The sequence below is a fragment of the Pseudophryne corroboree genome, chromosome 1 (assembly GCF_028390025.1).
Source record: "Pseudophryne corroboree isolate aPseCor3 chromosome 1, aPseCor3.hap2, whole genome shotgun sequence".
In the NCBI taxonomy this organism is placed as follows: domain Eukaryota; kingdom Metazoa; phylum Chordata; class Amphibia; order Anura; family Myobatrachidae; genus Pseudophryne; species Pseudophryne corroboree.
In genome coordinates, this window is record NC_086444.1 from 591,170,498 (window position 1) to 591,185,646 (window position 15,149).

Consider the following 15,149-nt stretch of genomic DNA (forward strand, 5'->3'; position numbering starts at 1 on the left):
TCCCCCTTGGTGGGCGGCCGACTGGAAGGTTTTCAGGACATCTGGGCCAAAACCTCACCAGAGCTTTGGGTAAACAACTTAATCTCTCAGGGATACAAACTGGAATTTCAACAGAGGCCTCAGTCAGTTTTTTACAACAGGATTGCCTCAGTGCCCTCAAAAAGCAAGGGCACTACGGGCAGCAATTCAAAAATTACTACAAGCAGAGGTCATTATTCCTGTTCCCGCTTCTCAGAGAGGAACGGGGTTCTATTCCAATCTTTTTGTCGTGCCAAAACCAGACGGGACGGTCAGACCAATTCTCAATTTAAAAGTTTTTAACCAGTTTTTAAGAGTCTACAGATTCAAGATGGAATCAATCCAATCCGTTATTGCAGGCTTAGAACCAAGCGAGTTCATGGTATCCATGGACTTAAAGGATGCATATCTGCATATCCCAATCTGGACTCCTCACCAGGCTTACTTACGGTTCGCACTGGTGGCGGAGCACTACCAATTCCGGGCCTTGCCGTTCGGTCTAGCGTCAGCCCCAAGAATTTTCACAAAGATCATGGTGGCAGGACTAAGACTGTTGGGGGTCACGATTATACCTTATCTGGACGATTTACTGATCAAAGCTCCATCTCAGAATCGACTGCTCAAGGATGTTCAGACATCCCATCAATTTCTAATTCAACATGGATGGATTGTCAATTTCAAAAAGTCCAACCTCATACCGACTCAACGGATCCAATTCCTCTGTCTCATCTTGGACACGGTCCTATTACGTGTGTTCCTACCAGAGAACAAGGTACAGGACCTACAGAGATTAGTGGCTCAGGTACTGAGGACGCAGACCGTTTCTCTGCACCTCTGTGTGCAACTTCTCGGGAAGATGGTGGCGTCGTTCGAAGCTCTCCAGTACGGCAGACTTCATTCACGACCATTCCAAATGAACCTCATTGCTCAGGGAGCAGGCTCACACTGGCTTCTCCATCGGAGAATTCGACTTCAACCACAAGTAAGGGTCTCCTTGATATGGTGGTCTTCACACAAGAACCTTACGGCTTCTCCATCGGAGAATTCGACTTCAACCACAAGCAAGGGTCTCCTTGATATGGTGGTCTTCACACAAGAACCTTACAGCCGGCAAGAAATGCGGCATTTGGGATTGGAAGATCTTGACGACGGACGCCAGTCTCAGAGGTTGGGGAGCTGTTCTAGACGACCATCAGTTTCAGGGACGATGGACGCTACAGGAAAGCAAATTACCCATAAATATCCTCGAACTAAGAGCAGTCTACAATGCCCTTCTCTTAGCAGAAGACCTAGTCATGAATCAAAACATCAGGATTCAGTCAGACAATGTCACGACGACGGCTTACATAAACCGTCAAGGAGGAACAAAGAGCAGGATGGCGTTAAAGGAGGCCACAAAGATCTGGTTGTGGGCAGAAAGACGAGACATCATTCTCTCCGCAGTATTCATTCCAGGTGTGGAGAACTGGGAAGCAGATTACCTCAGTCGCCAGGACATGCATCCGGGGGAGTGGTGCCTTCATCCACAGATTTTCAACATGATTGTGAGAAGATGGGGTCTACCTCAGGTGGACCTAATGGCGTCTCGACAAAACCATCAGCTGCCCAGATATGTGTCAAGAACTCGAGATCCAGCAGCAGAAGGAGTGGAAACATTGACACTTCCGTGGTGTTACAGAAAGGTTTACATATTTCCACCATTCCCACTCATACCCAGGGTTCTGAAAAGAGTAAAGCGGGAATGAGTGTGGGTTATTCTAATCGCTCCAGATTGGCCCCGCAGGAGTTGGTACACCGACCTGCGAGGGTTACTGGCGGAGGATCCTTGGAGGTTACCTCAGAGAGAGGACCTGCTATCTCAGGGACCGTTCCTGCACCCCGACCTAAACAGGCTGCGTTTGACGGCGTGGCTATTGAAACCCGGATCTTAAGAGACAGAGGGATCCCACGAACGGCCATTCCTGCAATGATTGCCGCTAGGAAGCCGGTCACAGCCAGGCACTACTACAGGATTTGGAGACGGTACATGGCTTGGTGTCAGGAACGGGGATGGAACTCATCAAATTTCCATTTATCGCGACTTTTATTGTTCCTTCAGGCCGGTCTAGAGGGAGGACTCAGATTGGGCTCTTTGAAGGTTCAGATTTCGGCTCTCTCCATACTTTTTCAACAGCGGCTAGCATCCTTGCCAGAGATTCAAACCTTTTTACAGGGTGTTCTGAGAATTCAACCCCCTTTTCGTCCTCCCACGGCACCATGGGACTTAGGTTTGGTGTTAGAATATTTGAAGTCACCGACCTTTGAGCCGTTGACAAGTACAGACCTGAAATATATTTCTTGGAAGGTCACGTTATTACTTTCCTTGGCTTCGGCTAGGCGGGTTTCCGAGTTGGGAGCCTTATCCTGTAAGAGCCCTTAATTAGTTTTTCATGAGGATAGGGCGGAACTCCGTACAAGAGCAGACTTCCTTCCGAAGGTGGTGTCGGGGTTTCATGTAAACCAGCCAATAGTGGTCCCAGCTTTCCAGGGCCTCACAGATGAGGACGTGTCATTGGATGTTGTCCGAGCTTTACGGGTATACGTACAGGTTACGTCATCTTTCAGAAAGTCGGACCATTTGTTTGTTCTTTATGATGGGCCAAAGAAGGATTGGCCGGCCTCTAAGCAGACTTTGTCCAGATGGATTAGACTTGCCATTCGGCAGGCTTATATTTCCTGTGGAAAACAGGTGCCGATTCAGACGGGTGCTCATACTACCCGATCAGTGGGTGCCTCGTGGGCGGCTGCCAGGGGGGCTTCCACTACTCAACTTTGCAGAGCGGCAACGTGGTCTTCAGCCCACACGTTCGCGAAATTTTACAAGTTTGATACTTTTGCGTCCGGAGAATCTAAGTTCGGACGTTTAGTTTTGCAGGCCACCGACAGCACTCCCTCCCTGGGGGAAAACTTTGGGACGTCCCCTACTGTATAGGACTCCAGTGTCCCCTAGTGGATGAAAGAGAAAAGAGGATTTTGGTACTTACCGATAAATCCATTTCTCTGAATCCTCTAGGGGACACTGGACGCCCGCCTCGGTGCTGTCGACCTGCTGTGTTCAAAGTTCTTGTTGTAAACAGTTCGTGCAAACAGCGTTAGTTATTCGGTTAAGAGTTCTTGGCCGCTGTTTGATATGTTGTACGGTTCGGTTCCTCGCCATGGGCTATAGTGTCATGTCCTATTCTCTCAGTCAAATTTTTCAAACTGAGGGATGTGAAGGGGGAGGAGCCGGCTGTGCAGACAATGCTAATTTAAGATTGTGCCACACCTCCGGTTCAAGGCTTCACACCCCTACTGTATAGGACTCCAGTGTCCCCTAGAGGATTCAGAGAAATGGATTTATCGGTAAGTACCAAAATCCTCTTTTTTCTTTTTTTTCTTTAAAAAAACAAAGAGGGACAAAAAGCAGAGCCTGCATGCGAGAGGTGTCAAAGATACTCCGCTGGGTGGAAAGAATTGCAAGAGTTCTGCCAGCAATCTTCACTCCGGGTGTGGACAACTGGGAAGCGGACTTCCTGAGTCGTCACGATCTCCACCCGGAGGAGTGGTGCCTCCACCAGCAGGTGTTCCAGCAGGTCATCAAGCGGTGGGGCTGCCCGCAGATAGACATGATGGCTTCTCGTCTTAACAAGATACTTTCCTGGTATTGCTCGCGAACTAGGGACCCTCGGGCATGGGCACTGGCGTCGCCTTGGCCTTACTGGCTGGTCTACCCGTTTCCTCCGATTCCATTGCTCCCAAGGGTGCTAAAGTGAATCAGCAATCAAAGAGCCCAGGCAATTCTGATTGCCCCGGATTGGCCTTGGAGAGCATGGGACACTGATATTATGGACATGTCAGTCAAAGATCCTTGGCCTCTGCCACTAAGAAGCGATCTTTTTCAACAAGGACCGTTCGTCTACCCGGACTTACGGCGACTTCGTTTGATGGCATGGAGGTTGAGCGGAACATCCTAGCTCACAAGGGCCTTTCCAAAAAGGTTATCGCTACCATAGTTCAGGCAAGAAAACCGGTGACATCCAAACACTATCCTCATATCTGGAGGAGATATGTCTCTTGGTGCGAGGGGCGCACATATCCGCCTGAGTTTCACTTGGGACGTTTCTTATGTTTCCTGCAGGCTGGTGTGGCTAAAGGCTTACGTCTGGGTTCCATTAAGGTCCAGTATTCAGTCCTCTCCAATTTCTTCCAGAAGAAATTAGCAGTGTTGCCAGAAGTTCAGACTTTCTTGCAAGGGATACTCCACAACCAGCCTCCTTTTGTGCCGCCTATGGCACCTTGGGATCTGAATGTAGTGTTATATTTTCTACAGTCCTCCTGATTTGAACCTCTGACTGAAGAGGACAAGTACCTCACGTGGAAAATGGTGATCTTACTGGCCCTTGCTTCTGCTCGACATGTCTCAGAATTGCGGGCCTTATCATGCAAAAGTCCATACTTGGTCTTTTACGAGGACAGAGCAGAGTTCCGGACTAGGCAGCAGTTCCTGCTGAAGGTTGTCTCTGCGTTTCACTTGAATCAGCCTATTGTGATTCCGTCCGGTACTGGTGCTTCTGCTCCTCCGGAGGCATTGGATGCGGTGCGAGCCTTGAAGATATGTCAATAGAACGGCTCGGATCAGAAAGACTGATTCTTTGTTCGTGCTCTATGATGCACAGAAAAAGGGTTGTCCTGCTTCAAAACAGTCCATTGCTCGTTGGATTAGGCTTATTCAACAGGCCTATGTGCCGGCAGCCTTACCTGTTCCTAAGTCTCTGAAGGCCCAGTCTACAAAATCAGTGGGTTCTTCCTGGGCGGCTGCCCGTCCAGTCTCGGCCGTACACCTATGCCGAGCTGCTACCTGGTCGGGGAAGAACACTTTTGTTAAGTTCTACAAGTTTGATACCCTGACCAAAGAGGATACCCAGTTTGGGCAGTCTCCGCACGTTCTGGAAGCTTTGGGACATCCCCATCGTACTAGATTCCCCAATATCCTTATGGATGCTAGAGAAAACAGTATTTTAATTACCTACCGGTAAATCCTTTTCTCTAACGTCCTAGTGGATGCTGGGGACTCCGTCAGGACCATGGGGAATAGCGGCTCCGCAGGAGACAGGGCACAAAAGCAAGCTTTTAGGATCACATGGTGTGTACTGGCTCCTCCCCCTATGACCCTCCTCCAAGCCACAGTTAGGTTTTTGTGCCCGGCCGAGAAGGGTGCAATCTAGGTGGCTCTCTTAAAGAGTTACTTAGAAAAAGTTTTTAGGTTCTTTATTTTCAGTGAGTCCTGCTGGCAACAAGCTCACTGCATCGAGGGACTTAGGGGAGAGATTTTCAACTCACCTGCGTGCAGGATGGATTGGATTCTTAGGCTACTGGACATAGCTCCAGAGGGAGTCGGAACACAGGGCTCGCCCTGGGGTTCGTCCCGGAGCCGCGCCGCCGACCCCCCTTGCAGACGCTGAAGATGAAGAGGTCCGGAACCAGGCGGCAGAAGACTCTCAGTCTTCATCAGGTAGCGCACAGCACTGCAGCTGTGCGCCATTGTTGTCAGCACACTTCACACAGCGGTCACGGAGGGTGCAGGGCGCTGGAGGGGGGCGCCCTGGGCAGCAATGTATAATACCTGTATGGCGAAAAATACATCACATATAGCCCTTGAGGCTATATGGATGTATTTAACCCCTGCCAGATATCTAAAACTCCGGAGAAGAAGCCCGCCGAAAAGGGGGCGGGGCCTATTCTCCTCAGCACACAGTGCCATTTTCCCTCACAGAAAGGCTGGTGGGAAGGCTCCCATGCTCTCCCCTGCACTGCACTACAGAAACAGGGTTAAAACAGAGAGGGGGGGCACTGATTTGGCGATATGTATATATATTAAAATGCTATAAGGGAGGAACACTTATATAAAGGTTGTCCCTGGATAATTATAGCGTTTTGGTGTGTGCTGGCAAACTCTCCCTCTGTCTCCCCAAAGGGCTAGTGGGTCCTGTCCTCTATCAGAGCATTCCCTATGTGTGTGTGCTGTATGTCGGTACGTGTGTGTCGACATGTATGAGGAAAATATTGGTGAGGAGGCGGAGCAAATTGCCTGTAATGGTGATGTCACTCTCTAGGGAGTCGACACCGGAATGGATGGCTTATTTATGGAAATTACGTGACAATGTCAACACGCTGCAAGCCGGTTGACGACCTGAGAGGGCCGGCGAACAAATTAGTATCTGTCCAGGCGTCTCAAACACCGTCAGGGGCTGTAAAATGCCCATTTACCTCAGTCGGTCGACACAGACCCAGACACGGACACTGATTTCAGTGTCGACGGTGAAGAAACAAACGTATTTTCTTTTAGGGCCACACGTTAAGGGCAATGAAGGAGGTGTTAAATATTTCTGATACTCCAAGTACCACAAAAAAGGGTATTATGTGTGAGGTGAAAAAACTACCTGTAGTTTTTCCTGAATCAGATAAATTAAATTAAGTGTGTGATGATGCGTGGGTTTCCCCCGATAGAAAATTATTGGCGGTATACCCTTTCCCGCCAGAAGTTAAGGCGCGGTGGGAAACACCCCTCAGGGTGGATAAGGCGCTCACACGCTTATCAGAACAAGTAGCGGTACCATCTACGGATAGGGCCGTACTTAAGGAGCCAGCTGATAGGAGGCTGAAAAATATCCTAAAAAGTATACACACACATGCTGATGTTATACTGCGACCAGCGATCGCCTCAGCCTGGATGTGCAGAGCTGAGGTGGCTTGGTCGGATTCCCGGACTAAAAATATTGATACCTTTGACAGGGACAGTATTTTATTGACTATAGAGCATTTAAAGGATGCATTTCTATATATGCGAGATGCGCAGAGGGATATTTGCACTCTGGCATCAAGAATAAATGCGATGTCCATATCTGCAAGAAGATGTTTATGGACACGACAGTGGTCAGGTGATGCAGATTCCAAACGGCACAAAGATGTATTGCCGTATAAAGGGGAGGAGTTATTTGGGGTCGGTCCATGGGACCTGGTGGCCAGGGCAACTGCTGGAAAATCCACCGTTTTTTACCCTAAGTCACATCTCTGCAGAAAAAGACACAGTCTTTTCAGCCTCAGTCCTTTCGTCCCTATAAGAGTCATATCTGCCCAGGGATAGAGGAAAGGGAAGAAGACTGCAGCATGCAGCCCATTCCCAGGAACAGAAGCCCTCCACCGCTTCTACCAAGTTCTCAGCATGACGCTGGGACCGTACAGGACCCCTGGATCCTACAAGTAGTATCCAAGGGGTACAGATTGGAATGTCGAGAGGTTTCCCCCCTCGCAGGTTCCTGTAGTCTGCTGTACCAATGTCTCCCTCCGACAGGGAGGCAGTATTGAAAACAATTCACAAGCTGTATTCCCAGCAGGTGATAATAAAATTACCCCTCCGACAACAAGGAAAGGGGTATTACTCCACACTATATGGTGGTACTGAAGGCTAGGTGAGACCTATTCTAAATCTGAAAAATTTGAACACTTACAAGGGTTCAAATCCAGATGGAGTCACTCAGAGCAGTGATAGCAAAGAACAAAGGGACTATATGGTGTCCCGGGACATCAGGGATGCTTACCTCCATGTCCCAAAATTTGCCTTTTCTCACCAAGGGTACCTCAGGTTCGTGGTACAGAACTGTCACTATCAGTTTCAAGACGATGCCGTTGGATTGTCCAAGGCACCCCGGGTCCTTACCAAGGTAATGACCGAAAGGAGGATTCGTCTTCAAAGAAAATGGACGACCTCCTGATAAGAACAAGGTCCAGAGAACAGTTGGAGGTCGGAGTAGCACTATCTCAAGTAGTTCTACGACAGCACGGGTGGATTCTAAATATTCCAAAACCGCAGTTGTTCCGACGACACGTCTGCTGGTCCTAGGGATGATTCTGGACACAGTCCAGGAAAAGGTGTTTCTCCCAGAGGAGAAAGCCAGGGAGTTATCCGAGCTAATCGGGATCCTCCTAAAACCAGGAAAAGTGTCAGTGCATCATTGCACAAGAGTCCTGGTAAAAATGGTGGCTTATTACGAAGCGCTTCCATTCGGCAGATTTCACGCAAGAACTCTTCAGTGGGATCTGCTGGACAAATGGTCCGGATCGCATCTTCAGATGCATCAGCGGATAACCCTGTATCCAAGGACAAGGGTGTCTCTCCTGTGGTGATTACAGAGTGCTCATCTTCTAGAGGGCCGCAGATTCGGCATTCAGGATTGGATGCTCGTGACCACGGAGGCCAGCCTGAGAGGCTGGGGAGCAGTCACACAAGGAGTGTGATCAAGTCTGGAGAATTCTCTCCACATAAATATACTGGAGCTAAGAGCAAATTTATAATGCTCTAAGCTTAGCAAGACCTCTGCTTCAAGGTCAGCCGGTATTGATCCAGTGGGATAACATCACGGCAGTCGCCCACGTAAACAGAAAGGGCGGCACAAGAAGCAGGAGGGCAGTGGAAAAACTGCAAGGATTTTTCGCTAGGCGGAAAATCATGTGATAGCACTGTCAGCAGTGTTCATTCCGGGAGTGGACGACTGGGAAGCAGACTTCCTCAGCAGGCACAACCTCCACCCGGGAGAGTGGGAACTTCATCGGGAAGTTTTCCGCATGATTGTGAACCGTTGGGAAAGACCAAAGGTGGACATGATGGCGTCCCGCCCGAACAAAAAATGGGACAGGTATTGCGCCAGGTCACGAGACCTTCAGGCGATAGCTGTGGACGTCCTGGTAACACCGTGGGTGTAACAGTCGGTGTATGTGTTCCCTCCTCTGCTTCTCATAACCAAGGTATTGAGAATTATAAGACATAGAGGAGTAAGAACTATACTCGTGGCTCCGGATTGGCCAAGAGGGACTTGGTAACCGGAACTTCAAGAGATGCTCACAGAGGACTAATGGCCTCGGGAGCTAAGAAGGGATTTGCTTTCAGCAAGTACCATGTCTGTTCCAAGAGGAACCGTGGCATCGGCCTTTAAGAAAGGACCTGCTCCAGCAGGGACCTTGTCTGTTCCAAGACTTACCGCGACTGCGTTTGACGGCATGGCGGTTTTAAACGCCGGATCCTAAGGGAAAAGGCATTCCGGAAGATGTCATACCTACCCTGGTCAAAGCCAGGAAGGAGGTGACCGCACAACGTTATCACCACATGTGGTAAAAATATGTTGCGTGGGTGAGGCCAGGAAGGCCCCACGAAAAAATTTCAACTAGGTCGATTTCTGCACTTCCTGCAAACAGGAGTGTCTATGAGCCTCAAATTGGGGTCCATTAAGGTTCAAGTTTCGGCCCTATAGATTTTCTTCCAGAAAGAATTGGCTTCAGTTCCTGAAGTCCAGACGTTTGTCAAGGGAGTATTGCATATACAGCCCTTGTGTGCCTCCAGTGGCACCGTGGGATCTCAACGTAGTGTTGGGATTCCTCAAATCATATTGGTTTGAACCACTCAAATCTGTGGATTTGAAATATCTCACATGGAAAGTGACCATGCTGTTGGCCCTGGCCTCGGCCAGGCGATTGTCAAAATTGGCGGCTTTGTCTTACAAAAGCCCATATTTGATTTTCCATTCGGACAGGGCAGAACTGCGGACTCGTCCCCAGTTTCTTCCTAAGGTGGTGTCAGCGTTTCACCTGAAACAACCTATTGTAGTGCCTGCGGCTACTAGGGACTTGGAGGACTCCAAGTTGCTAGACGTTGTCAGGGCCCTGAAAATATATATATATATATATATATATATATATATATATATATATATATATATATATATATATATATATATATATATATATATATATATAATAATTCCAGGACGGCTGGAGTCAGAAAGTCTGACTTGCTGTTTATATTGTAGGCACCCAAAAAGCTGGGTGCTCCTGCTTCTAAGCAGACTATTGCTCGTTGGATTTGTAGTACAATTCAGCTTGCACATTCTGTGGCAGGCCTGCCACAGCCAAAATCTGTAAATGCCCATTCCACAAGGAAGGTGGGCTCATCTTGGGCGGCTGCCCGAGGGGTCTCGGCTTTACAACTTGCCGAGCAGCTACTTGGTCAGGGGCAAACACGTTTGCTAAATTCTACAAATTTGATACCCTGGCTGAGGAGGACCTGGAGTTCTCTCATTCGGTGCTGCAGAGTCATCCGCACTCTCCCGCCCGTTTGGGAGCTTTGGTATAATCCCCATGGTCCTGACGGAGTCCCCAGCATCCACTAGGACGTTAGAGAAAATAAGATTTTACTTACCGATAAATCTATTTCTCATAGTCCGTAGTGGATGCTGGGCGCCCATCCCAAGTGCGGATTGTCTGCATTACTTGTACATAGTTATTGTTACAAAAAAATCGGGTTATTATTGTTGTGAGCCATCTTTTTTAGAGGCTACTTCATTGTTATCATACTGTTAACTGGGTTCAAATCACAAGTTGTACGGTGTGATTGGTGTGGCTGGTATGAGTCTTACCCGGGATTCAAGATCCTTCCTTATTGTGTACGCTCGTCCGGGCACAGTACCTAACTGAGGCTTGGAGGAGGGTCATAGGGGGAGGAGCCAGTACACACCATGTGATCCTAAAAGCTTGCTTTTGTGCCCTGTCTCCTGCGGAGCCGCTATTCGCCATGGTCCTGACGGAGTCCCCAGCATCCACTACGGACTATGAGAAATAGATTTATCGGTAAGTAAAATCTTATTTTCTCGTAGTCCATAAGGGATATTGGGCGCCCGCCTCAGTGCGTTGACTTTTCTGCAGGTTATCTTTTCTGTGGTTACCTGTTCAGCTGTTGCTACCAAATGTTGCTGGTCGTTACATGTTAGTGGTGTGCTGGTGTGTAAATCTCGCCACTATTTGATATCCTAGTTCCTTCTCTCATATATATATATATCCTTTCTCCTTCGGGCACATTTTTACCTATAACTGCCTGTGGGAGGGGGCATAGAGGGGAGGAGCCAGCACACCCAGTTGAAGAAATTCACTGCACTGGCTCCTCTGGACCCTGTCTATACCCATCGTACCAGATTCCCCAATATCCCCATCGTACTAGATTCCCCTATATCACTTATGGACTATGAGAAAAGGATTTACCGGTAGGTAATTAAAATCCTATTTTCTGCAGCAGGGTACATACTGTAGGCTTCCACAGGGAAACATCGGGGTGTTGAGATGAATCTAGATCCATTCTATGTACATGTATTTCTCTCTCACTGCCTCTATCACAGTGCCTCCAACCATATGTTCAGTGGACACAAGTAGTAATAGAAGGAATACATCCTACCAGGTGGCTGTCTGAGGGAACCTCTAATTGCATAGTTACCGTATATACTCGAGTATAAGCCGAGTTTTTCAGCACATTTTTTGTGCTGAAAAAGCACCCCTCGGCTTATACTCGAGTGATGCGCCCGGAGCCCTGTGCAGGAGCAGAGCACAGGAAGCAGCCGTGAGAGAAGGAGGAGGAGGAGAGAGGGGGACTCGGGAGCCGCAGCAGCGCACTGTAATTGGTGCATCGACCAGTGACGCTGCTGCAGCCATCCCTCTCCCTCTCCATGCTCACCGAAGTACTGCCGCGCCGCCCGCCTCCTCAGCCGCTGCGCTCTGTCCCAAGGCCGGCCACCGCTGCCCGCACCGCCTGCTGCTGCCTGCACTCGTGCCCCGTCATTGAAGGTTAGTAGAGACAGGCTGCGGGGTGGGGAGCGCGGGTGTGTCGGGGGGAGCGCGGGTGTGTCGTGGGGGGGGGGGGGGGGGTAGTTGGGGGGCTGGGCATATCTGGCACTGTGAGGGCATATGGTATCTGGCACTGTGGGGGCATATGATGCACTGTGGAGGCATATCTGGCACTATGAGGGCAAATATCTGGCACCATGGGGGCATATCTAGCACTGTGGGGGCATATCTGGCACTATGAGGGCATATCTGGCACTGGGGGCATATGTAGCACTGTGGGGGCATATGTAGCACTGTGGGGGCATATCTGGCACTATGAGGGCAAATATCTGGCACCATGGGGGCATATCTAGCACTGTGGGGGCATATCTGGCACTATGAGGGCATATCTGGCACTGGGGGCATATGTAGCACTGTGGGGGCATATCTGGCACTATGAGGGCATATCTGGCACTGTGGGAGCATATCTGGCACTATGAGGGCAAATATCTGGCACCATGGGGGCATATCTCTAGCACTGTGGGGGTATATCTGGCACTGGGGGGCATATCTGGCAGTATGAGGGCCGTGTCCAGCTATAGCTGCATTTACCACCCTAGGCTTATACTCGAGTCAATAAGTTTTCCCAGTTTTTTGGGGGAAAATTAGGTGCCTCGGCTTATATTCGGGTCGACTTATACTCGAGTATATACGGTAATTGGGTAATAAGTGGAGGAGTCATATAATATGTATTGTTGAAAATAATTAAATGACAGCTGGGTATTTAGCGTGAAATAATTGCAGCTGGTAAAACAGTGTGATAAGTTAAATGTTGTATTAAAAAAATGAGATAAAAAGCAAGTAGAGCTGTAAGAATGCAATATAAAACATCACATAAGTAAGGAAATTCACATAGACGACTGTATTTGCAGGACATAATTAATTAAATTACAACTTTGCTGCCTTGTTTGTGAATTTTAAGTTACTCAGCACTAAGCTATATGCTAAATTCCCTATTTGCTGTTTCTGCTTCAGAGAGATGAAGATGACGATGATGACAGTGGGAGGGAGGACGGGCCTTTGGAGGAACAGATTGAACGTTTACAAGAGAAACTGGAGTCTGCACAAAGTGAACAAAAGAATCTCTTCCTTGTTATTTTCCAGGTAGTGTAAATCCTTTAGATTGGCCAACTAATTTATTACACACCTTGCCATACTCTGTAGTAAATGTCGTCTCATTTCCTTGCAGCGCTTCATTATGATCCTCACAGAGCACTTAGTGCGCTGTGAAACAGGAGGTATTGATGTGATAACTCCGTGGTATAAGAACTGCGTAGAGCGACTTCAGCAAATCTTTTTACAGGTTAGTCTTCAGCTTGTGAGATATAGATATGTTTGCCAGTGTAGCTCCTTAATATGTAACCACAAACACTAATATTTTTCTCCTATCTTTTATTTAGCATCATCAGATAATCCACCAGTACATGGTGACCTTGGAGAACCTCTTGTTCACAGCAGAACTTGACCATCACATCCTGACTGTCTTCCAGCAGTTCTGTGCACTGCAGGCTTGATAACAGCACTGGAGGTTCTTCTCCGCACCTTACTGCATTACAGTGCTGGAGACTTGTGGGGGAAAGTAAATTTTTATATCAACAGTAACACATTTTAAATGTGATTATAATAGATTAAAGCAGACTTTTACTATTTAAAATAGGTGGCTTCAGATTGGAAGTGAACTATGAACTCTAGTATGACAAACATTTTTGTTTTGTATTAGCCATGATGCTTTAGCATTGAGATGCCCTTCCCCTCCCAACACATTTTTTTTTTTTTTTTCCCCTTCTGTAGTCCTAACTTGTAATATTTTAATATATTGCTTGGTTTCTTTGTGAAGTGAGGATTCAGTTATGTAAAGAGGCTATAACTGCCTGTGTCCTTATTTTCTGTTCCCCTCTTCCCTCCCACCCCTTTCCCTGGGAGAAAATATCCAACTTGACAAACATTGAGTTTGCTTGCAATTTTGTTGTTCACCCCTCCTTTGACGTGTCTTGTCTTGTTTTTGAATATGTCCTTAATTCAAATACAAAATATACTTTTTGATCTTAAAATGGTTTTTGCATTTTATATTTATCTTGAGGCGAATTTACCAGTTTAGCTTTTTGCTTTCTTAAAAATAACAGCACATACATAAAACATGTTTGGAGGTGGCAGTTTTTCTTGTATGTCATATCTCCTTTACAACAATGGTTCATAAACTGGTTGCTGTGATGTCCCACTTGCGGGGGTGCCATATGTTAGTGGCCCAGGACCAAATGAAATTATCCAGTGCTGGCAGCTGCCAGTCATACAATATGTGGACAAACAGAAGCACAGCCCTGTACACCATCACATGACCGAGGATAGCAATTAGCTTAATGTAAATAATTTTCATTGTATAGCTGAATAAGACGTGTGGCCTAGGGGTGTCGTGAAAAAAATGCTGATTGTCTTGTGCGCAGAGATTTAATTAAGTTTGGGAACTACCACCTTACACCCAGGGTTCATGCCCTTTTTCTCTTTCATCCACTAGGGGACACTGAAGTCCTATACCGTAGGGGTGTGAAGCTTGCAACCGGAGGTGTGGCACAATCTAAAATTAGCATTGTGTGCACAGCCGGTTCCTCCCCCTTCACATCCCTCCTCCCTCAGTTTAGAAAATTGTGCTAGGAGGTACAAGCACAAGAAGGGAGCTCCTGCTTCTTGCAGTTTTCTTTATTTAATTAAAAAAAAACATTTTTTTTTTAGTCATGATGGCCCAATCCCTCCTAATTAAAAGGAGGGTGCAGGTTGTAAAAGACATATCTTTAAGAAGAGCCCAATCCCACCTAGCAAAGCAGGCAGAAACTAAGTGGACATTGCCCAATCCTTCCTAACAAAAGGAAGGTGCAGGCGTTACTGAAAGGAGACTAGGGCCCTCATTCCGAGTTGTTCGCTCGGTATTTTTCATCGCATCGCAGTGAAAATCCGCTTAGTACGCATGCGCAATGTTCGCACTGCGACTGCGCCAAGTAACTTTACTATGAAGAAAGTAATTTTACTCACGGCTTTTTCATCGCTCCGGCGATCGTAATGTGATTGACAGGAAATGGGTGTTACTGGGCGGAAACACGGCGTTTCAGGGGCGTGTGGCTGAAAACGCTACCGTTTCCGGAAAAAACGCAGGAGTGGCCGGGGAAACGGTGGGAGTGCCTGGGCGAACGCTGGGTGTGTTTGTGACGTCAACCAGGAACGACAAGCACTGAAATGATCGCACAGGCAGAGTAAGTCTGAAGCTACTCTGAAACTGCTAAGTAGTTAGTAATCGCAATATTGCGAATACATCGGTCGCAATTTTAAGAAGCTAAGATTCACTCCCAGTAGGCGGCGGCTTAGCGTGTGTAACTCTGCTAAATTCGCCTTGCGACCGATCAACTCGGAATGAGGGCCTAAGA

At 47.8% G+C, this 15,149-nt stretch overlaps 1 protein-coding gene across 1 annotated transcript in view; it reads left to right on the top strand.

The window, feature by feature from the left end:
* Positions 1-13,787, top strand: part of NCBP1 (nuclear cap binding protein subunit 1) — an 89,047-nt gene extending 75,260 nt beyond the window's left edge. The window contains exons 21-23 of the mRNA XM_063914240.1: positions 12,712-12,840; positions 12,926-13,039; positions 13,137-13,787. Of these exons, the coding sequence (XP_063770310.1) occupies positions 12,712-12,840; positions 12,926-13,039; positions 13,137-13,250 (357 nt within the window). The 3' untranslated portion in view covers positions 13,251-13,787. The remainder of the gene's footprint in view (positions 1-12,711; positions 12,841-12,925; positions 13,040-13,136) is intronic.
* Positions 13,788-15,149: the final 1,362 nt, after the last annotated feature.